Below are 24,255 nucleotides of genomic sequence, written 5' to 3'. Positions count from 1 at the left end.
GAAGTGAGCCACCCATGGGCTTAGGACATGCCCAAGCTGGCCAGAGTCCAGCTGTGGTGGAGCTGGGTCTGGCTGTGGACAAAGCTGGCGCTCTCACCTCTGCCCAGTACAGTCCCTTTCTGGCAGATCAGAGCCTGGCCTCTTCCTCCTCTCAGACTCTACTCCCGAGGGGGCACAAAAATTCTGGGAGAGACTGTGGGCAGGTGGGACTTACATCCTGGAAGTAAAAGGTCAGTCTCCCACCCCAATCCCCAGAGCGAGGAGCCCTGTAGCCTCCTAGATCTGGGTTGCCTGCTGACACACAGCCTGCCAGAGGGGGACAGGGAAGGATCCCTGGTCCCACCAGACACAACGGAGCAACTGCAGGCAGAGATTAGAGTGGGCTCAAAGCAAGGAATGGGTCGGTTCTCATTCCATCACTGCCTCCCCTGGATCCCACCTTCCCATCTGAAATGCAGGGGTGTTGGCGGATGGCCTCTGTGGCCCCTCTAGAATGCTTATTCTCAGACCCTGCCTTGCTGGGCCAGGTTGAGCTGAGATTCCCATCCTGTGCTCCCAGTAGGGGAGCAGGAGAGACCAAGGAGCCTGGGAAGGCAAGGGAGGCCCCCCGGGGCTGCTCTGCCCAAGGTTTTGCTCTCCAGATCTGTGGAGGCCTAGGGGTTCCTGGGCCCAGAGCCTCGGCCCTTCAGTCTGAACAGGAGTGGGCAGGAGCTGGGGACATGGGAGGCAGGGAATATTAGAATCCAGCTCTCCCAGCAGGGGGTCCCTGCCCTCCCCTTCTCTGCTGGCCTCTCCTCCCCACAGGACACAGCAGGCCTCAGTGCATGCATGTTACTGCAGGTGGGGACACAGCGCTGCAGCAGGACCCTGGGAACCAGCTCACCCGTCAGGCCCCTGCGCTGAGGCCCCAGAGCCCCTGGGTTCTAGCTGTGCTCTGTGCCTGGGGAAAGCCCTGCTCTTGTCAGGCCTCAGCTTCCCACGCCTACTAGGAGAGGGTGGGTCAGCTCTCTCTGCTCCTTCCAGCTCTGGGATTACGTGGGTCCTCAGGGTCTCACAGAGGTAGCTTGGGCTTACCCAGCCCCACGCTTGGCTCCTCCCCTCAAGGTGACCTTGGAAGGGCCACCTGGTAGCCCACCTCCTCCTCCTCCTCCTTGGAAGTCACCTCAGGGACAGGCTGCCCCTCCTTGTCCAAATCCTCCCTGTTCCTCACAGCCCCACTCCGGGAATCTTCTTCCAGGAAGCCTCCCTGCTCACTCCAGCCCCTAAACTTGGCAGAAACACAGACAGGTTCCTTCTGGTATCTAGCTGCCTGCCCCAACCCGCAGGCTCCCTGGGGCAGGATGATGTTTGGGCGCTGTAGACGCAATGCGCTGAGAGGCTGGGCATGTCCCATCTTAGCCCTCGCCAGGGCCTGGGGGCCTCCTTGGGCCTCACCTGAAGTGGAGGTTCTTGAATGTGAAGTGGGTTTCTACGATGCCAGTGGTTTTGACCCTGGTTCGGAGGATGTCCTGCTCGGTGGGCTGGTAGTCGGCGGCCCCAATCCGATCCAGGCTGTCCAGGTAGCTGAGGATGGCAACAAACAGGGGACTATGGACCAAATGCCTGGACACTGTTCAGGACTGGCCAGGCCACCCATCTTCAGAGTCCAGTCTCGGTCAGGGCCCCTCCAGGTCACTGCGGAAACGACATCACCTCCATTCCAGGCCATGGGGAGTCGAGGCGACTGAGGAAGAGGGTCTTAGGGTCTTGGCCTCACGCTCTCATTCACAGCCAAAAGGGCTATGCATGCAGCTCCTGGGACACTCAGACAAGATCAAGCTTTTATATGAGACTACCAAGTTTATTATAATACTGTTTTGTCATTTCTTCATTTAAAAGATAATAATGGCCAACAGATAGGTTCTATTCTTTCCATGTGTAACCGTGTTTCATGCGTAATTTCCCTGAGATAAATGTACTAAAACTGGGGCTCATCGAAGGTAAGTACCTCACCTGAGGCTGTGACCCGGACCCTTGGCTCCAGAGGCCCCCGAGCAGCTCCCTGCCTTCTCCACACTTCCTTCTCACTTACCAAGGGGTCTGTGTGCCCCTTCCAATTTGACGCTCTTGGAGGCTCAGCGCTACACAGCCATACAGCGGCTGGGCCTCCCTGGGACCCGGTCTTTGGAACCAGGGCTTTTTACCCCTGCTACCTCCTGCTGTGGGGACAGACCAGGCTTTTGCAAGTCACCTGCCCAAGCCTCAGGGCAAGCACTCAGAGGACGCTGCCTGCAAGGGCTTTGGGGTTCATTGTGGGTTAAGTTTGAACCCAAAGCCAGGGTAGGATCTGGGAAACCAGGAAGTGGGGAGCTGGGCCAGGCCTGAAGGAAGACTCAGTGATCCATGGAGCCTGCCAGGCCACCCATCCCTGCTGCCAGGGTAAACCACAAGCAGCCCACAGGGAGGAGCCCCGAGTGTCTGAACCACAGGACGATGTGGGGTCCCAGGCTGCATCTGCTCCAGAACCTGCTGGGGGCCAGCTTGCTGGCTGGACCTGCAGTCACTACTGCATGACAGATGGGCATGCTGACCAGCTCATGGATGTCCACAGGGCTGGAAAGGGCAGATGCCTTCACCAGCTAGGGTGTTCACTGATAGAATCCAGTGACAATCCTTGTGAGAATGCCTTTAAGAAAAGAAAACAGAAGGGTGGCTTCCAAGGCTCAGGGAGGTAAGCTTGAAGTCACACTGCGAGAAAATGAACTTGGCAGCCGGGCGCAGTGGCTCATGTCTGTAATCCCAGCACTTTGGGAGGCCGAGGTGGGTGGATCACGAGGTCAGGATTTCAAGACCATCCTGGCCAACATGGTGAAACCCCATCTCTACTAAAAATATAAAAAATTAGTTGGGTGTGGTGGCGGGTGCCTATAATCCCAGCACTCAGGAGGCTGAGGCAGGAGAATCGCTTCAACCCAGGAGGCGGAGGTTGCAGTGAGCTGTGATCGTGCCACTGTACTCCAGCCTGGGTGACAGAGCAAGACCCTGTCTCGGGGAAAAAAAAAAAAAGAAAATGAACTTGGCTGGAATTTCAGCCCAGTTCTGACTGGCTCCAGACCCCATGCTCTTAAACTGGACTCCATCAGCATTTTAAAAACCCAGAAAAAAAATTTAAACAGGGCTCCTGGCCTCCTCTCCTGAGCCTGACTGCCCTCCATGGACAGGCATGGTGTGGGGATGGGGGTGAGTGAGCTGAGGCTGCAGAACAGACCTGTACACGCCCCCGGCCCCACAGCCTCCTCGCCAGCCAGTTGTATCTGGGCAGGCTCTGGTCTCAGCCAGAAGGAGCCTCTCCCAAGCCTCTGTGCCTGCCCTGCCCTGGGGCCCATGACCTCTGCTTCCAAGCTGTGAGGATGCCCTCTGCTGTCATCGGCAGCTGGACACCAGCCTGGAAGTGTTTGGTCCTGCTCTTCCTTTCCCAGCCAGGGCAAACCTCCTTTAGACGGGCAACCTGGCCCTCTGGCCTCTCTGTGCTGGCCGAGCCTCATGCGAGGAGATGGCTGTGGAGGGTGGGGCGAGGTGTGGGAGAACTGCTTAACAACCCAGTTGGGAAGGCTGACTGTGCACCCGCTGTCCATCCCACCTAGCCACTGTTCCGGGAGCTGGGGACGGGGCAGTCGACACAGCCCCACCTTCTCAGGGCCTGGGTTCCGGGTGAGTGTGCACACGTGTGTGAGGTGATAAACAGAAGAGTCAGAGATATGATATGTTGGGAGGTAGTGTGAGAGAACGAATCAGGCTATTAGTGATGGGGGAGAGCTGCTGGGGGCTGCTATTTGATGCAGGGTGGTTGGGGAAGGCGTCTGGACAGGGGAGAACTGAGGGGAATGAGGGAGCAAGTGGGCCTCGAGTGGCCCGGTAGAAACACTGGCAGTCATGGCGGCAGGAAGCACGCGTGGAGGGGCCAGGTGGTGGGTGAGGCTGGGGAAGGTGGCGGAGGTGAGGGTGGCCAGAGTCCGGCTGGGGCAAGCAGGCCCTTGAGGTCATTGTCAGGGCTTGAGCTTTTGCTCTGAGTGAGACGGGAGCCCCTTGAGGGTTCTGGCCAGAAGCATGTTGACAACGGCCCTGTTGCTGCCATGAGAGCAGGTCAGCGGGTGGGGCCTGCAGAGCTGCTGTCGTCACCAGATGGCACTGGCACAGTGGGGGTGGCTGTGGAGGGTGTGAGTGGTCAGAATCTGATGTACCTGCCAGGGGAGCTGCATCTGCTAGTGGCCTGGGTGTGAGATACAGGAGGATGAGCAGAAGTAGAGATACCTCCACGTGGTGGAATGAGACACATTTAGAAGGAGGGAGGAGCACACAGAGCAGGTTCTAGGGGGAGGATGGGAGCCAGGGGTTCCACGGGCTCATGTTAACTTGAGATTCATTTGATGTCCAAACAGACGCTGAGTAGGCGGAAGTCAGGAGGGAGGGCTGGGCTGGCGATATGAATTCAAGAGTTGTCCAAGTGTACAAGGTTTTTAAAACGAGACAGGAGAAGGTCACCAGGCAACAGGCCTTGACAGGAGGTGCTTCTGGAATGGAGCTTGGGGACGGGATACAGCAGCCCCCAGCAGACCTCCCCTGTCACCAGTTGCCTGGTTGGGTGGGCAGGAGGCATCAAGGGAGTCCGGAAAGGGTGGCCCGAGAGGAGGCGGGGGCTGGGAGTGAAAGGAGGTCCCAGGTACTAGGGGACTGAACCCTGAACCCTGAGTGGGAGGAGGCTGATGGAGCAGCCCCCAGGGTAGGACTGGGCTATGAGCCGTCTCAGCAGGCGGAGGAGCAAGAGCCCGATAGGAGTGGGGTCAAGAGAGAAGGCGAGGAGAGGAAACGTCGGACGCCAGCATGGACAACTCAGTGGGGAACTGGATTTGAGAAAAACCAACGCCAACCAGGCCCCAGAGCACCTTTCACAGCCCCTGGTTGGATGTGCCCAGGGTTTCTGGGACCTGCCTCTAGGTGGTTATCCAGAGGGGAGAGCCAGCCCTGTTCACAGAGGCCGGGGTGCACCAAGAGCCTGCTCAGGAGCCTGTGCCCTGGTCCCTCCCCTGTAAAGGGCTGGGCAGAGAAGTGCTTTGGTGGTTGGGGCATTAGCGTGTCAATGGCACCCCCTGGAAGCACGTGCTGTGGCAGCCCAGTGAGTCCTCCCTCTCCTTTCCAGCACAACAAACCTACTCTCATCTGCTTTCTATACTGGGCCCAAGACTTTGTCAGAAGCTGAGGTCTAACTGCTAAGACAGGAAACGTGCCAGGCCCTTCCGGCCCTGATCACCTGTGTGTCCCCTGTCTTTCCTGCCCTCTCCCAGAGGGGAGACACGGAAGGCCCAGCCACGGTGACAGAAGAGAATGGTAACACCATCAACCTGGGAAGTGGAAAATTTGAAAGAAGGTAGAGATGAGGCTGCAGGGAGGAGAATTTCCTCAGCTTACTTGGTGGGGAGTTGACAAATACTGACTCAAGTTTCTTATTTAAAGTTATAAAGGTAAGCACCGGAAGAACTAAAAATAATCCTGTAACTAGCAAAAAGCCGGAGGTGAAGGTGGAAAGCGATGGAAGGAAGGAAGGTGAGCTGAGCTCCCTCGATTCCAGAGTGGGCGGCGGTAAATACTATTTTGAGTCGGAGGATCAAGTTTTTCTGGATACCACTGGGACAAATAAATGGAAGTGGGTAAAAGTGGGAGGGGCAGGGCTGGTGGGGGGAGTAGGAAGAAGATTGCTTCTCATTTTATATCTCTCTGCATTTAATTTTTTTTTGGTAATGGATTCATGTTATAATTAGTGAAATGGGTAAAAATGTAAGTGAAGAGCAGAATTTGCTGAGCCACTAGAAGACAGATTTGGGCCAGCTGGCCCTAAAGGCCCTTGAGGGTCTTGCTGGCCCTCGGGGAGGAGGCCCTGGACTCCAGGGCAGGGACAGGGAGTGGGAGAAGGGAGGAGGGCAGCTGAAAGTCACTCTCTCCTGACTAGCTCTGGTCTGTGATTTGAGCATACGGAATGGTGGACACTGAGCTTCTGGGCTCACTGCCCTGATCACCAGGGTGTCCCTGGGAGCTCATCAGGCCCGGAGGCCTAGGTAGTCATCACCTGGGACTCACAGGACTTCACATTTGCCCTGTGGACAATCTAGGTGTGCAGAAATGGGAAGCCGCTCCTGGCCTTGCTCAAGTCCCTAGTCTGCTGGCTGCCATGTGGCCCGTGGAAATGTCCAGGAGTGAACATTGGCCTCAGCCTCTGTCCATTGGCATTGCGTAGATCAGGGTTTCTTAATCTTGGCACTATGGATGTTTGGGGCCACGTAACTCTTTGTTGTGGGGGCCGTCCTGCACACCATGGGGTGTTTAACAGCATCTCTGGCCTCTAACTGCTAGCTGCCGGGAGCACCACTCTAGCTGCAGCCATCAAAAATGTCTCCAGATGTTGCTGAATGTCCCCTGGAGGCAAAAGGGCCCCAGCTGAGACCTGGTGAAAATGGCTGGACTGGATCATGTCAGTCTTCCCAGCTAGTGGGATAAAACTCAGGGGCTCCTTGCAGAAAGCCCCCACTGAATGTATGGGTACCAGATTGCAATTGCAAAGGTGGGGTGCATTTCCCGAAAGCCAAGGGGGCAATCCCAGTATCTCCATGACAGAAGACATGTCCCTGACCAACACTGACCATCCCAGGGCTCTGGAGCCTCCAATCTAGGGGCCAAGGGCACGGAAGCAGTGAGGATGTCCTTGGAGATGCCTAGAGTGATAAAGCTGCAGCCAGTGGACCTGTGACCTGCTGTGATGGGAAGAGCCGGGAGCACCTTCTAACCAGCTCCGGCTTTTACCACTTCCCACCTCTCCATCTTCTCTTCTCTCCTCTTCTTTCTCTCTCCCCTTCCCTTCTTCCTTCCGTCCTCCTGCCCTCCTGTCATCCCCCTTATTTAGTTATAACATGTATTAAAGTATACATTTATTCTATTAATTAGACTTACATATTCCTTTTTTTTAATTTTAAAGATAGGGGAATGGAAAGCTTATTATTTTTTCTAAAATAAAACAAAATGGCACCATTTATCTTCTGCCTATATGGCTGTTGGTTTGGTTTGTATTTATGCAGTCAGGGGCTCCCTATGAAAAAACAAAGCTGCTACACTTGAAAGCTGTCTTTTTGCAGTGCCAGGCACTCTCCAGGACAAGCCAGTGACAAGGTCCCGGCCCTCTGGGAATTTCCACTGTTTGGTTGTCTCTTGTGTCCTCTGCCTTCTCTGGCCTCTTCCTCCTCCTGGGGGGCAGGAAGAGATGCCCCTTCTCATTCCTTCCTGACACCCCCCACCTGTGGTAGAACATCTCCCGGCAGGCGTGACCTCAGCCAAGAATCCTCCTTCCTCTGCCAATCCCCATCACCAGTCCCTTCCACCCCCGCATCACTGCCCGGCTCCAGGCCATGCGCCTGCTGGGACACTCACTATTTGGCAGAGTCGTTGAGCTGATACTCCCGGGACCGGTTGAAGCACTCTTGGATTCCTGAGTCGCCCCAGAGCCGCATCATGGCAGAAAGCAGCTCTGCAGAGAAGGGCTCGGTGTCTTCCATCCGACTCACCACGTCACACACCATCTTGGCGTCAGCCTGTGAGGAGAGGTGGATGGTGGGCCTTGACGCTTTGGTGGGGACAGAAGACCCCTGCCAGCCAAGGGCTCTCCCCTGGCGGGGACTGTGATGAGGGCCCAGCCAGCGTGGCAGGACCGCAGCTCAGCCCACAGCCTGCTCCAGGGAGGGCCATTACCTGAACATGCACAGTTGGGGTTCGTGGGGCCTGTGGGGCCTTCTACCACATGGATGTCCTAAAGCAGGAGCTCCAAGTGGCAGCCCATGGGGCCCCAGACTTTTCTGGGGCAGGAAGGGAGAGTGGGCCCGGCTCTGCTCTCCACCCTCCAACTCAACCAGCAGCTCTGCTTTCATCCTGAAAACTCGGTTATTTTGTTCGGGGGAGAAAAAAAATCAATGTTCTTGGCTGAGCTGTAATTTTCTATACTTCTTACGCAGGGTGGAATGGAGTCCCTAGAACTGGGCTATGTGGAGGAGCAGGCGTTTCGGTGGAGAATTCTGGTTAGCTGAGGGATGGGCCACAGCGGGGCTGTGCCTCAGGACTGGGGGAGGGGAGGGGCTGGTTGCCAAGTTAGTGCAGATGGCAAAAATATCTCATGTCAACACTAAATCTCAAGAACTTTGGCCCTTGGACTGCTCAAAGCCAAAAGTCCATTTTATTAATTTTTCTTGATTTGTTTGCGACCTGGGGCCTACCTTTCTCTGGGGGCAGGGGAAGCCCCTAGGTCAGGTGAAACATGGAAATGGAAAGGACAGGTAATGAGCTTGGAGCACTCTCCTCCTCTGCCTCCTCCCTTCCTCCTTGTCTGAGTGGGTGTAGCTGAATTTGCTTAAGGTGCACACGTGTAGGCTGAGCCTTCTTGAAATTACAGAAAAAGTACTGCATAATTAACAGGTTTCTTCCCCTTCCCCTCATCCTGGATACCAAAGTGGGGTCGCCTTTTCAAAGACTACAATCACATGCATGTAACATCACAACCAGGAGTGTGGTGGTCTTTGAAGATAAGAAGGCTCCTGGAGACATCCCAGGACTGCACCGTCACCGCCACCTCGCACACGGGAGTAGTACTTAGTGTACAAAGGATTTGGTGAACACACTCCATCCTCAGAACCTCCCCCATCTCAGAAGTGAGTGGCAAGAGCTGTGGGCCTTTCACCCCTCCTCTGCCCACACCCTTTGCCCTGCACCTCTTCAGCTCCTCCTGCTAAAGGCTGAGTATATTTCCTGTCTGCTTGATGTTGAGTATGGCACAGGACACGCCGTGGCCCACAGAATGGTGCAGGAGTGGCACTGTGCCAGCTCCTTGAGAGGCCGTGTTTCTGCTGGTCCTCGTGGGCCCTGCCATCGCCATGAATACACCCAGGCTCTGTCATTCATCCTGGGAAGAGGACTTGGGGAGCATGGTACAGAGTGGAGCCTGCCCTGGGTCTCTGATCTGCAGAACTAAGTGGCTGGGTTTAGGAAAGGCTTGTTAGACAGCATTGCTGTGGCACAGCTAGTACAGTAGTAGCTGTAGTATTACCGTCTCCACTTCACAGTGGGGAAATTGAGGGCCACAGAGAGGAAGGCACTCACTTAACAACCCGATGGTGAGTGGCAGGGCTGGGACTCAAGATGAGGTGCCTTCGGACTCCAGGCCCAGCCTCTATGATCAGACCCACCTGTGCCGAGAGCTCCTTGGACGGCTGACAGTGCCTGGTAGAGGGGTCTAGACCACAGCTGAACTGGCCTTGCCCAGGAAGATATGTGCTCTGTCTGAGGCAGCCACAGCCTTTAATGTCCAACTCGGAGTAGGTGAGAGCAGAGCAGGTGCTGCCCGGGCCACCCTCCTGCCTCTGCCCATGGAGCTCACTGCCTCGGGTGTATAGCTGGCTGCACAGTTTGAGTCGGTGCCCCGGATAGACAGGAATGGGCAAATACCCCAGCTTCCTTGCCCTCCCAGGGAGGCAATTCTGAGACAAGCTACACAGTCAGACAGGATCCCCATGGGATGGAGCCCCAGCTGCCAACGTGGCAGGCCACCCGTCAGCTCCCCTTCATGGCTTCCCTCCTTTCCTGTGTGGCTTCCCCACTTCCTCGGTGCTTCCTGAAATGACCTCCCAAATAAACTCCTTGTCTCACCCAAATCCTTGTCTCAGGTAAGCTTCTAAAGGAACCTAAACCTCTAGAAGCTGTCTTGAGGACAGCAAGCCCCTGTCTCAGCCCAGGCACCAGACATACCCTGTTTTCTTGCTCTTCACATGTCTCTGTGGCTGACAGGAATTTGCTCAGACCACTCTCCTAACCAAAATGCAAGGTGACCACCATCCGAGTGGCCCCTCTGTTCCTGGCTGAATCCTAGCAGGCCCTGAGAACATCCCTGCCTAGTGACCACTGCCCGCCCGGGGCACCATGCTTCAGGGTGTGCACCAGCAGAGTGGCACTGCGAGATGTCCCAGCGACAGGAAGAGGCATGGCTGGGAACACAGGGCCAGGATAGGAGTGTGCTGGACCCTGAGTCCTGTGGAGCCCAGGCCGTCTTCCAGTCCATGCCAGGCCCTGGGAACCAGGTATGAAATGCCAAGGCGAGGAAGAGGGTCGATGAGTGGAGGAGGTGGCTGGTGGGCATGTGACCATGCTGGGCCACCTGTAGTCTTTCCCTGGGATTTTTCAAAGTGGGAAGCTTAGGAGAATGTGGCCCCAGAGTTGCTAGTATCACTGAGACCAGTGTCCCCCAACCCATGGAGAAGACTCTCAGAATAAAGCTACCAGAAAGAAGCAGGGAAGTGTCATGGTATTTAGGTCCCCAAGGCTGAGTCCTCTTACCCTTCATGTGACCTGTCCTGTGAGCCCTATCCCGTTAGTTTCTGCCACTCGCACTCACAGAGACCCTGACTACTACCAGGCCCAAGACAAGATGCTCAGCACTGGAGGAAATGGAGGCAGGGAGCTGGGGTCCTTCCTCCAGCTGCCTTCCCCCTGGTTTCAGCCTGTATGAGTCCTGGAGCCCAACAGAGAGACTGAGACCCCATTGGGGTCTGGGAGTGGCATACACCAGGCCTACCATCTCCCCGATTTCGCAGGCTCTCCAGAATTGGGATATTTTATTCATGTGTGCATTATTATTATTATTATTATTTTTAATTTGAGACGGAGTTTTGCTCTTGTTGCCCAGGCTGGAATGCAGTGGCGTGATCTCAGCTCACCACAACCTCCGCCTCCCGGGTTCAAGAGATTCTCGTGGCTTAACCTCCTGAGTAGCTGGGATTACAGGCATGTGCCACCACGCCCAGCTAATTTTGTACTTTTAGTAGAGATGGGGTTTCTCCATGTTGGTCAGGCTGGTCTCGAACTCCCAACCTCAGGTGATCCACCCACCTTGGCCTCCCAAAGTGTTGGGATTACAGGTGTGAGCCACAGCGCCCAGCTGTATTATTATTATTAGGCAATTATTCTGCCGCAAACTCCTTCAACTCCCAACCCTCTGATTAGGCCGGAGGAGAGAGACTGACTGCCCAGCCCATGGCACGTGGCTCTAGAAGTGAGTGGGAGGTAATGAAAGTCTGCGGGCATCCTTGGGGATGGGAGAGACACAGAGAAAATGAGGTCAGCATCTGGAAGTTTTGTGGCCAACAAAAGATCTGTACAAAAGAAGTGTGAGGCCAAAGCTCTTCCAGAATTGAGCTGTCCAGCTAAAGTGCTATTTACATGTCAGAGCCTGTCTACTGCAGAAGGGCGGTGAGAAAGTTCTGGCAGCTGTGCCCCCTCCCATTGCCTGTCCTGGGAAGGAAGCTACAATGGTGCAGAGGCTGGAAGGCCAAGTCCCCATGCTGACCTGACCCAGCTCCCAAGGGTCAGTATCGCCAACGCCCCAGCCCTTGGGGTCTGACTTCGCCCTCACCAGGCATGAAGGCTGTCCGAGCTCCCCTGGCAGCAGTGACCTGGAAAGCCAGCCCTGGGGCCTGGGCTTTGGATGCCCCAGGCAGGCAGGGATGACTCAGGGCAGCAGCAGGTGGGTGAGCAGGGGTGGTGCCTCCACCTGGGGCTAAAAACAGTGCAAGGCCTATGAGTCAGGGACCTGCAGCGATCCTGCTCCTCACGCCTGGCTGACCTCGGGCAATCTCAGGGTACTTTCCCATCTGAGGAATGCAGGTGGTGGACCTGGCAAGAATTTTCCAAACTTCCTTATTTGGGCCCTGCCTTCATGGTTTCTGTAGATCTGTGGAGCACCTGAGTCAGAACAAGTCAGGACCCGAGAGCAGGGTTGGGGACGCCTGCGAGGCAAGACCTTCCCTGGACCTGAGGATCACACGCTAATGTGGGGGCCCTGGAGCCACAACAGGCTTTGTAGGAGGACCCTCAAGATGGTGCGATTTACAAACCGAGGCCACAAAGCTACTGTGCTCCCATGTTTGAGCTTCCATGTGTGGCCTGGAATTTAATGGGTCCCACTCCAGTAGGATGCATTCTATAGCTTGGGGACATCTAGGATAGATGATTTCCTGGGATTCTCCAGCAGACAGCCCAGGGGTCTAGGCCTTCCCGTTGCGGGAGGGGGAGGGGTCCTGTGCTGGCAGCAACACCCCCTGGCCCCCCGCCCTTCCTGCTCTCTCCTGTCTTCCACATTGGCTCAACTGCTCAAACTCAAAGACCAGGAGACCTGCTTGATTTCACTGAGTCCTTCCCATGCCCAGTGCCCTGTGGTTCTTCTTTCAAATCTGCTTTCAGCTGTCTGCTCCTCCTCATCTCTTCCCCCACTTCTAAGTCCAGGCCTCCATGGTTCCCTCCCAAGGGCTCCCTGCCTCGGTCCTTCTCCTCGTCAGCCTGTTCCCCACACAGCAGGAGACCATTAGTTTCCTATTAACATCAATTCTCCCCTTCTCCTTTACAAAAAGAATCCAGAAATTTTTAGTTGGGCACACTGATATCCAACTAAAAGGCTGGATTTTTTTTTTTTTTTTTTGCTTACAGCTAGTTGTGACCATGTGACAAATTCTGCACAATGAAAGGTAAGCTGAAGTGAAGTAAGGCCTCAGGAAAGGTTGTTTTAAAGGTAAGGAGCACCTTTTTTCTCTCATTCCCTCTTTCCTAATGCCTAGAACTTGGATGTGATGGCTGGAGCTCTAGCAACTAAATGGGATCATGAAGACAAGGTCAGCACCCTAGGGATAGTGGAATAGTGATCCAAAAACAGCCTAGGTCAAGGACCAGACTCCACACTATCTGAAGTCATCCTCACACTATCTTCAGTGTGTGTTTTCTTAATACTTAAATTCAATTTCTATCCTATTTAAGGCATAATTTCCAGAGTTTCTGGTATTCAGTTAAACTTAATCCTAATGGGTACAGCTCTTCCTTTCAACAGCTGCCCATCATTCTCACATTCCAGACTCCTTGGGGCCTACAAAGCCCCTGCCTGCCTCTCTGTCCTGACATCCTCCAACTTTCCCCTCTCACGGGGCTCCAGCCATACAGCCTTACTCCTGTTCCCCAAATAAGCTGGGTGCTCCATCTGTCCAGATCACTCTGGTCTCAGTCCCACCCTATCTCAAATGTCACCTCCTCAGGGAAGCCCACCTCCCTGCTCCCACAGTGCACAGCACACACCATGGTACAGCTGGTGCTGTATGAGCCTGGTCCTCCGGGCAGGGATCGTTTCCTGATTTCTCATGGTACCTGGGCCTCGCACTGTGCTTGGTAGAGAGTTGGTGCTCAGCCACATCTGCAGGATGTATGGATCCTTGGCATTTTAATATGAGGCTTGGCCCCAGTTTCTCACTCAATCCTATCTATCCTCCAGCTCTTGTCAGTTTGTATCTCATTTAATGATTATGGCAGGTGGGTATCCTGCTTAGGTGAGGGAGCTTGCTAAAGATCACATCTCCAGTAAGGAGAGCCTGGACTCGAAGTCAACCTCCTCTATGTGCCACAGCCAGCAGCTCTGGACTTCACATCTCAGACAAGGCCTGGCCACCTGAGGCCCGAGCTGAGAACTAACTGGTACCCAGCCCAGCCCCCAAGCAGAGGGAAGGGAGATGTGTAAGACAGAAGGGCCAGGCCTGAGGGGAAGGAAGGGCTTTGCCAACACAAAAAAGGGTGGCGGGCTTCACAAGCAACTACTAGAGCCAGGGGAGACCCTGCTCCTTTGTCTGCTTGCTTTTAGGGGTCTAGGGGACGGGGCTCACGCTGAGCCTGTATTTCCCATCCAAGGCTCCTCCTGGGCCTATGGGTTGTGTGTGGTGGGTATTTTCTAGCACCATTCTTTCTGCTACGGCCCCATCACACTGCTGTTTCTTGCTGGTCAGAGCGTGCCTGGGTGCCTAGGCCATATGAGATGTGACAAAACACATGCATGTCCTCTGGGCAGACTCACCAGGTGCTGTAGTCTGATTGTTTATGTCCCCCTAAGATTCCTATGCTGAAATCCTAACCCCCAAGATGCTGGCATTCGGAGATGGGGCCTTTGGGAAGTGATTAGGTCTTAAAGGTGGAGCTCTCACGAAGGGGGTTAGTGCCCTTATAAGAGAGGCCCCAGAGACCCACACCCCTTCCACCAAGTGAGGACGCAGCAAGAAGGGGCCATCTAAGAGAAAGTAGCCCCCACCTGACAGTGATCTGCCAGCACCTTCATCTTGAACTTCCCAGCTTCCAGAACTGTGAGAAATAAATTTCTGTTGTGTATAAGCCACCCAGCATATGGTATTCTGCTATAGTAGCCTGAGTGGATGAAGATACCAGGTCTGGCCTGGAGCATTTTACGCGGGGCAGACTGCTAGAGCTGACTTCTTTAGAAAATTCACTGTGTGCTCCCGCCCAGGCAATTCTGCAGGAGAGATGGCAGTGACCGCTACCAGGGGGCAGTGAAGGCCTGCCCCCTCCTCTCTGCCCAGTCCTGTTCTCCTGGGCAGCTGCCCCCTCTGCCTCTGTGGCTTTTTTCTCTCGTTTTCCGGCAGCAGAGCCCCAGTTCCCAGAAGTGAAGCACCCTTCTCCAACCCAGTCTGAGTGGTTTGCGTTGAGCTAAATCTCCCCTGATTCTAGGGGTGGACACATGCTCTGGGCTTGACCAACCCATCTCACTGGCCTGTGAACAGTCTGGGGTGGACAAAGAATCCCTATTGGTCAAATTAGACTAACAATCAGTCTCTAGTCCCAGCCAGCCCCAGGACACTTGTAGCAGCTATTAGGAAAGAGAGGCTCTCAAAGGGAGGGCCCCTCTGAGTGTGCAGCCATCACTGAGGAAAGCAGAGCTGAGAGGGAGGAACCTGAGTCATGATAACATGTCAATGCCTGGATCCAGCTGCGCCTGCAGCCACAGAGACCTCTGGGCTTTCTAGTTACTTGAGTCAATCAATCTCCTGCTTTTAAAAATCCACTGGAGCATATGTTGTTTGTTTGGCTTATTTTTGCACTTGTACCCCCAATAGTCCTATTATGCCCCCAGTCGGCCAAGGCTAATGTGGGGCCTACCTCCTGCAGGAAGACCCCTCCCATTCCTGCAGCGCCCCTGGCTTTCCCGGCATCTGAGTCCGCTCCTCTCTTACTATCTGACCACACCCCGTGCACAGTGCCCACACGCCGTGTGGTGTTTCCTGTGTGGGTGGCCCCTCTCTCTCCCATGGGACTGGCATGGCACTAGCTGTGTTGTGAGCACTGGCCACATGCTGCACACTAAAGGCAGTCTGGGGGATTCAGTCGCAGGCAGTCCTGTAAGGAGTTCATGGACATGCGTGTCTGCCTGAGGCATGAAGGACTGGGTCCCTCTTCCCGCCACTGTCCCCATGGTTCTGAGGCCCAGCTACGGAGAGGAAGGGAGGGGGCTCTCTGTTGTGTGTGTGAGGGAAAACCTGACTGCATTTCCTCAGATGTATAGGTGCGGGTGGGATGGGTTTTGTAGTCATTAAGGGCCCAGAATGCCCCCACCTCATCATTCCGCACCTGCTGGAATCTACCATGGACTCCAACATCTGATTCTGCTGCCACCCCACACCCTTCAAGGAGCCTCCTCTGCCAGCCTCCTTTGCTCACTCCCTCCTTGGACTTTTAGTCCTGCTCCATGCAGCCTTCTGGGGGCTTCAGACTGTAAATTCAGGAGCTACCCAGACCTGAGCTCCAGCTTTAGCTTCCAGCTTGAGCAAAGGGTATCATCTTTCTGAGGCTCAGTGTTTTCACCTGCAAAATGGGGATGACAGCACCATCATTTTTTCTGCAAGGCTGCTGTGTGAGCAAACGGAGGGCACTTAGCACAGGGATGGCCCTGAGGGGTGGGCTGCACTGGTGCCCACCCAGTGGATGAATATACATGGCTCCGCCTCATAGGCTGCCCAGGGCTGTCACATACAGATAAGAGCAACCCGCCCACCCTCATGATGATCGGGCGCACGGGAGGAGGATGGCACTCTTCTATGGGGCATGGCTGGGACTGTGTATTTCTGAATGTTAACAGTAAGCGAGATGCCATTCTTATGGGTTTAGGATCAGGAGGCCAGGAGAGGTTGTCATTTCTCAAGGCCACCTACAGGACTCTTTTCCACATCAATGATTTAAAGACAGCATGAACATATTTTTACCATAGTAACCAGTACAATCTTTCTGGTTAAATGATAACTCACTCTTAATGTTGACAAATAAATGGCTCGAAGCTGCCATGGTGGAGGTGAGGCACTTTTGGGGAACCTCAAGGCTCCGGAGAACCCCCTATGTAAACTTTTGCACTGCACCTGTCAGCAGCTGGAGAAAGGGGTGGGCAAGGAGAGGAAGAGGCCTGTGGAGAAAGGGCCCAGGGGACATTCCAGCATTGAGAGGGGTGGGGAGCTTGGTAAAGGTACCCCCCAGAAGTGGGTTGCTTTGGGCTGTTGCTGGGGAGCAGGATGCCTGGGAGGTGGTGGGGTAGTGATGCTCCGGAACTGGCAGTACACAGGGGGTCCCTTATCCTGGCACACAGGCCCTGTGTCCTGCCACGAGGACATGTGCTGCTGGCAGCTGGTCACGAGTGTGCTGGGGAAGCAGCACCCCGGTGACAATCAGTATAACAGCCCATGGTGCCCAGCAGGGAGGGGTGCTGCTTCCAGAAGCTCTCTCCAGGCAGCCAGCTGGTCCCCGGACATAGAACCCATGCTCCAAAGACGGGCGTAGGCTCCCAGAGCCCAGTCAGGGCCCTGCCCCCTGTGTACCCAGCTCCTACCCACCAAGACACAGACAGTCCCCCTGCACCAGCTTCTCCTGTCATAGCACCTCCTTCCCCGCTTCTCAGAGATGTAGCAGATGCCTGTCTGTCCTGTGCCACACCCCAGGGGTGGTGGTGGTGACCAAGAGAACCTGAGCGACAAGGATAGAAGACCACATTCTCCACTCACACGCCAGGTATTGCAGGGACTTGGAAAAGCCCAGGTATATTCTTTGTGTGAAACTAGGATGGCAAACTGCACTTTTAACACTTGAGTCTTCAAAACCCTTCCCTTCTCTTCATGGCAATGTAAGCTTTTCAGCAAATATCAGTGGCAAAGAAGCTTGGAACTAAAGCTTAATAAAAGGCCTCTTCCCTCTCAAGGGATGAGGTGCCAAGGATATGATGGGGAAATGAACAGGGATTTTCATTGTGTGACCCAAGTTCAAATCCTGGCTTCTGCATCTTTTTAGCCATGTGACCTTGGACAGACAACTTAACCTCTGAGCCTCTGTTCTCTCACTACTTCCCACTGCACAGGGCTGTTTGTGCAGATAAAACGGGCTGAGGATGTGACACAGCTTTGCAACATGAAAGAAGCCTGCAAATGTTAGTTATTAGAAGCAAAGATGAAATGCCTTAGACACAAACAACAAGCTGACACAAAATAAGCCTGCTTTGTACAAGACTTTCCAGGCAAGCATGATAATCTTGATAACAATAATCATAGTAATTATAATAATAACCCCTTCCATTTGAGGAGCTGCTTCGGATCATTCAGAGCTTTCCTCCATCTCTAATCTTTTAGGCCAAGGGAAGTGTGAATCTGCAGACATGCACGCGCACGCACACACACACACAAACCCAGTCCTCCAGTTGCAAGGAAAAGCCTCCATCTGGCCCCACCCTGCCCCATGTACTGCAGTTGTCCCTGTACCCACCAGGGGGCAGGAGTGCACAGGCCAATGGGAGAGGGAGCGCGAGCTGGACCCGCCGAGCCGGAGACCAGGCATTGCAGGGCCGGGCCTGGCGGCCATCGCTGCCTTCCTTGGGCTGCCGACTTGCTCTTCAACGGGAAGGGGCAGAGAGACCCTAGCCGCTGGGGGCCCAGCCTGCCCACTACAATTGCAGCTGGCAAAGAATTCTGGGTACTTAGTAACTAGCGCTCCCACCCAGGCCTGCACATCTGAGGAAATACCGTCACGTTCTCTCCGGCACAGGAGAGAGCCCCTCCCCTCCCTCTCTGTAGCTGGGCCTCAGAACAGTGGGGAGCACTCCCTTCCGGGGCGGGGGTCTACTTTCCTGGCCCTGGGCTGGCAGATGGCTCTCTGCCTGTGACTCTCAGTGGAAGTGGTACCAAATTGCCACCCCGGAGGCACGTTAGACATTTGTGACGAGTCTTTGGTAGTGGCAACAACTGAGGTGCTGCAGGCATTTGGCAGCTGGGGCTCTTTCCTCCCTTGGGCTTAGGATTCTGTGCAAGGCCTGCGCCTACAGAACGTCCTCAGCTCATAGGGTCTCTCGAGGAGGTGGGGGACCTCATGGGCTCACCATTGCTTTAGGGAAGGGAACCTTCCTGGTTCCCCAAAAAGATCCTGCAGCAGAACCAAGGATTCAGTGCCATCTCTAATCTTGCTTTCCTTCTCCAGTTAGGATGATGATCCTCCCACTCTCTTCTTTCAGATCCACCCATCATCCCTTCTCCAGCCAGCCAGCCACACATCCTGCACCACCTACCCAGGATACCTAACCTATCAAACCTTGTACACCTACCCATCTATACATCATCTACCCATCAGCCACCCCAGTTCATCCATCCACTCACATCCCTCCCAACCCACTACCATCCCCTCCACTCTTCCCTGGCATCTATCTATCCCTTAGTTACTCATCCACTCCTGTTTGATCCAACTCACCTCCCACCCATTCATTCTCTCCTTGATCCACTCATCCATTCACCCATCTACTATGTATCCATTTACACCTGCTAGGTGGCAGACACTGAGTGGGGTCTGGGCCTTACGGACTTTAACATTTGACAAAGGGAATCTTCCCAGCCCAGTAGTTGGTACCTTGAACACATCGAGGTGGAGGGACAGCAGTCCCTGTGGCTTTCCCTGCCTCTGTCCCATGGTCCCTTCTGTGTCAGGGGTCTGTGACTATGTTAAGGAAGGCTTTCCTGAAGTCTCCACCTGGGTTCAGAAAGCAGTTCAAACCTTCTGGATGCCCCAGGATTTGTCCTAAGCCCTTCTGAGAACCTTCCTTGCCTGGACCCAGACTGCCCCCTGTGGAGTAAAGAAGGCTTGGGTTTTTTTATCCTAACTTTCTTTCCTTTTCAGCCTCAGAACTCAAGGATCTTCCAATGACTGAGAAGCAGGTTTTTCCTAGACAGAAGCTGTTTACTATGTTCCTTCCAGAACCAGGGGCCAGCGGGTGGGAAGGTGACTGTGGCCCAAGTCCTCTGAGGCCTGTCACTGGTTCCCGCACACCTGAAAGTTTTCACCCAGAAACCACCTGTCAGCGGCTGGTGCAGTTTCCCACTCCTGGCCCTGGCCCCAGTTATGCAGGAGCCAGGGCTAGACCTAGGAATCTTCCTTCCCCACAGATTGGAGGATGTCTCTGTGTGAAGCCCAGGGCTGAGTGCTGGGGACAGAACTGCCAGCAGGGCCTGGACCCTGCCCTGCCCATGCCTGCAGTCCACTAGGGGCATCACATCCATCAGCACCAGCTGGGGAGTGGGGAGGCCACCCCAAGGAGGCAGGGTCTGGGCCTCAGGAGGAACAGGTTTGTGGATGGTGGCATGACAGGCTATGTCTGGGAGACACAGGGCTTCTCGGGAGGTGAGGAGGGAATTAAAGAGAGGTGAGGCGAGACCCAGGCAACACTGAGGGCCTTGATGGGCAACAGTGGGTCCTGGAGGCACCAGATGCCCTGGCAGCCATCAGCAGGGCCTGAGGACAGCAGGGGGGTCATGCAGCCCTAGAACGTTAAAATTAGGACAGCCACCTGTGGGCACACAGCTCAGGGGCTCGAGCACAGACAGCCTCTCAGCCAGGTTGCTGGTCATGCCTGTGAGGGGGTGCCCTACCCCTGGTGGGCAGGCCAGTGTCCATCCTGGGGCAGCCCTGATGGGGAGAAAACGCTTCCCCATAGAGCCTGGCAGAGGAAATGCCAGGCCTTCCATGTGTTGGGGCCTGGGACATTCACGTTTTCTGTGTGGCTTGGGCTCCTGGCCTCTTCCTGCAGGAGCAGGGGAGCTGTCAGTCCTGCCAGCATCTGTGTAGAGTGGGCATGGGGGCCCTAGAGGAGCTAGTGGAGGCCTGGCAGGGCACGCTGGGGAGAGGAAACGCAGGATGGAGGCCCTGCTCACTTTTTTTTTTTGAGTCAGAGTCTCACTTTGTTGCCCAGGCTGGAGTGCAGTGGCACCATCTTTGGCCTACTGCAACCTCCGCCTCCTGGGTTCAAGCAATTCTCCTGCCTGAGCCTCCCGAGTAGCTGGGATTATGAGTGCCCGCCACCATGCCCGGCTAATTTTTGTATTTTTAGGAGAGATGGGGTTTCTCCATGTTGGCCAGGCTGGTCTCGAACTCCTGACCTTGTGATCTGCCCGCCTTGGCCTCTCAAAGTGCTGGGATTACAGGTATGAGCCACCGAGCCTGGCCCCTGCTCACTTTCATTAGCAACAGAAGCCTGTCCTGGGCCCCCAGAGGCAGGGGTGTTTTTATGTCAGCAAGGCTTCTGACCACCAGGAAAGGGGTGGGGACGCTGTCTGTCCAAAGCTCCAACCACTGCCCCTCTGGGACAGCCTTATGTGGTGCCTCTTTGTCTTGGTGCCCTTCTCCCCTCGGCGGGTCCAGACCCCTGTTCTACACCTCCTGGGTATCTCTCCTGGATGGGGGCTCTCTGGATAGCCGCACCACCAAGCAGGCCCTATCCTGTCCCAAAAAAGCTTTAAGGTGAATGGGACAGAAATTTCCAAATCCATGATGCCCTCACCCTCCACCTCCTTTCCCCTGAGCCCAATGTTCTAAGAGGAAAAAAGAACCAAAATTGGATAGACAAAATTTCTAAGAAATGAACAAGGCAGAATGAAATTACCCACACAGAGCTCAGTCAAAGGGAAGGAAAAATGATAATGGCCAACCTCATCTCTTCAGAACACGAAGTGACGATGGTGAATAGTTTAATTACAGCCGCCTTAGCTGGGAGACATTAGCAACACAGCTACGGAAGAGAAAAGATGGAGGATGCAGTGCTACACATAAGGTGTAGGGTGGGGATGGGCAAGTCCTGAAGTTGACAGGGTTGGCCAACTGTTGCCTCTCCCCAGGCTGGTTCATCCCTCTTGCCTCTTCATCCTTTCCCCGGGGACACTGGCTCCTGTGCCATTCATCAGAGTGGCCAGATACTGTTTTGTTAGAAAAGGTGCAGATCATGTTGCTTCCAGGATCTCAGAGCTTTGGGCTTCAGGTCACTCTGCCTCTGACTGGCTTTGGGACCCTGGGCAAGTCTCTTCTCCTCGTGGGGTCTTAGTGTCCCCAGTGCATAAGGAAGAGATTGGCTAGATCAGCGGTTCTCAAAGGGTGGTCAGTGGACCCCGAGGGGTCTCTGAGATCCTTTCAAGGGTGTCCATGAAATCAAAACTATTTTCATAACAAAATTAAGATGTCACTTGCCTTCCTAACAGTGTTAACATTTGCATGGATGGTGCAAAAGTAGCAGCAGCAGATACAATCGTGGTCTCCTTAGCCAGAAGCTAGGCGCCGGCGCTGGACTTGGCGCCGGGCTGCAGAGCTGCCATTGCACTCCTTACCACCACGCATGCCAAGAAGGCAAAGGCTGGCTGGACTGAAGAACGTCGTTGGTGAAGGAGTAAAAATTACGACTTAAAAAAAACTCCACTTGAGTACACGTCTGAGAATTCTGTGTGACGATGACATGGGAAGTAGGCACAAAACACGTGCTGCAAATGTAAGGGTGGCGGCTGTATTGGGGAAAGGCTGAGTTGCAAGCCGGACTCGCCCCTTCCTTCATGGGACACTGCTTTTCCTTGAAAAGCCTAAGCGGCAAGCAGTGGGATTTCAGACTGGGGTCTCTGGCAGAAGTTCTCCCAAAAATGAACCAGTGAGCCACGATTTCAAAGAAAACCACTGACATATTTGTTACCAAAATTATAAAATTCTGGCTTTCAAGTGAAAATGCAGAATTGTGGAAGGCTTGTGTTTACCACTGTAAACTTGGTAACTTCCCAATACCTAAAGCTTTTCTCAAAGATCAGTGTTGATATTAACAAATGTGAGTTTTTGATATAATATGCTGAAATGTGTCAACATTCAGATCTGTGTAACTCATGAACCAATATTTTCCAAATGACCAAAATGGTGTTAAAAATCATTCATAGTAAGAGATCCATTCAAAGTGGAAGGTAGGCCAGTGAATTTTAATGTAACAGAACAGGAAAGGGTCATTGACCAGCACAGGCAACACAGTGAGACCCCCGTCTCTATAAAAATTAAAAAAAATTAGCCAGGCATGGTGGCCACCTGGGAGTGGTGTGTACTTGTAGTCCCAACTACTGGGAAGGCTGAGGTGGGAGGATTGCTTGAGCCCAGAGGTTGAGGCTAGAGTGAGTTGTCATCGTGCCACTGCACTCCAGCCTGGGCAAGACAGATCCTGTCTCAAAAAAAGTAAAAAAAGAAGGGTCATTGATATACTTTCAGATTCTACATTGCAACTCTCCTTTAATAAACTACCATTTGCCAAGCTCCGGGGTTTCAAAGAATAATTATCTGAAAAGGCTAGTAAAATACTCCTTCCCTGTTCGTGTGGGGCCAAATTTTTCTTCAACCAAACAACACATCACAACAGAGAGAAAGCAGAGACGTGTGAGAACCGAGCCATTTTCTATCAGGCTGGACATGAAAGACATTTGCAAAAATGATTCTCCTTACTAAAATATTTTTGAAAAATACAGTACTTTTCCATAAAAATTTTATTTATATTAATGTGTAATGGACTTATAGTTATTTTCAAATAAATATATATTTTAAATTTTCCTTAATTTAAATTTCTAATATAATAAAAATTGATAGATATAACCTACATAAACAAAATGCTTACTGGGGTCCTTGATAATTTTTAGGAGTATAAACCAAAATGTTTAAGAGCTGCTGGACAACAGCATTCTTTCCTAAGCATCATACCCTAATATCTTCATAAGTTCTGCCAAAGTCCTGCATCAGCGAATGAGTAATACTTATTTTTCCTAGACACATTTTTTTACCTTATAAACATATCCCTATGATAAGTGAAGAACTTGTATAAAGTATTTTAAATAGAAAACACCCATAAGAATAACTACAATGAAAGCAGAATAGGATTCTAAATTCTCTGGATCCCCTGCCTTCAACAGAAGGCTCTGGGCTTGAGGCCTTGCTCTCTTTGTTGACCTAGGAGATAGGTTCAGAGGTGTTACGAAGGTCCAAGCACCAGCCTGAGACTTTCTTTTTGAGGCTCTCAGACAAGCTGAGAGAGAAGGAACCACTTTCTGACTTGGTGAGCCCATGTTATTAAATGTGTGAGCCTTGTCCCACTGAGCCATCTCATCTCACAGAGCAGCGGCACGTGCCCCACTTGGAAGGCCCTGGGCAGACCGTCCCATGCAGCACATCCCAGGCTGGATGGCAAGGCCTCCACCTGCAGAGGTGTGGCTCATTCTCAGACCTTCTCATGGGTGAGAATGGGGCTTTCAGCTACAGCCACCATCTCAGGTAGGAAATCCAGAATTATGAGTCTTTGCAAAAAGTCAGTGGTGGCAGGAAGGTTGTCAGGGTTGGGGTTGAGGAGGGACCTCTGGGTTCAGGGGTCAGAGCTGGCTGAGCCAACCAGTCCAGAAGGATACAGCAAGCCCAGGCTGTGGCCGCCTCAGTGTTTGCTGTGAGCCTTGGGGCTCAGATAGACAGACACACACCCACACATGCACTCAGGGGCCTGGTGTCAAGGAGAGGCCCCAAGAGATGATGACAGCAGCCAGTATCTGGCGAGCACTTACCAGGAGCCTTACTCCATTTGATGTTCACAAGTATTATCATTTCCCCCATTTTATACACAGACAAACTGAAGATCAGATGGGTTATGAGACTTGCAAGTCCAGAGCCCACATCGCCAGCCCCGTGCAGCCCTGCTTCCCTGTGATTTAGTGGCCTCGTCTTCCGAGAGGAAATGGAGGCCCGGGAGTAGGAGGTGGGGCCATCAGCAAGCCAGGGGCAGAGCTGGCCCAGAGCCCGGCAGCCCTGTCTCCCCGAGGGCAGGGTCAGGGAAGGCTGGCCCCTGGGACCTCTCCAGCTGCTATCACCTGCTCTTCTCAGCTCCCAGAGGGCTTGGCTGGTGCCCACCCACGGAAACCGGCATTACCGTGTTGATGCTGGTAGTGTTTACATGCGGCAGGTGGGATGGCGACAGGTGTAAAAACAAGGGTGACAAATACCCCTGTCAACTAAAACACAGGTGAGGCAGAGTGG

The 24,255-nt window shown here is 53.7% G+C and overlaps 1 protein-coding gene across 2 annotated transcripts in view; it reads right to left on the bottom strand.

The window, feature by feature from the left end:
• Window positions 1-24,255, bottom strand: part of GNAO1 (G protein subunit alpha o1) — a 168,843-nt gene that overhangs the window by 21,012 nt on the left and 123,576 nt on the right. For both annotated transcript variants that reach the window (XM_009250738.4, XM_002826435.5), the window contains exons 4-5: window positions 7,453-7,613; window positions 1,435-1,563 (exon numbers count right to left, since the gene is read on the bottom strand). In XM_009250738.4, the coding sequence (XP_009249013.2) occupies window positions 1,435-1,563; window positions 7,453-7,613 (290 nt within the window). The remainder of the gene's footprint in view (window positions 1-1,434; window positions 1,564-7,452; window positions 7,614-24,255) is intronic.

Source organism: Pongo abelii, chromosome 18 (genome assembly GCF_028885655.2).
Source record: "Pongo abelii isolate AG06213 chromosome 18, NHGRI_mPonAbe1-v2.0_pri, whole genome shotgun sequence".
Lineage (NCBI taxonomy): Eukaryota > Metazoa > Chordata > Mammalia > Primates > Hominidae > Pongo > Pongo abelii.
This window is presented reverse-complemented; position numbering and strand designations above follow the sequence as displayed.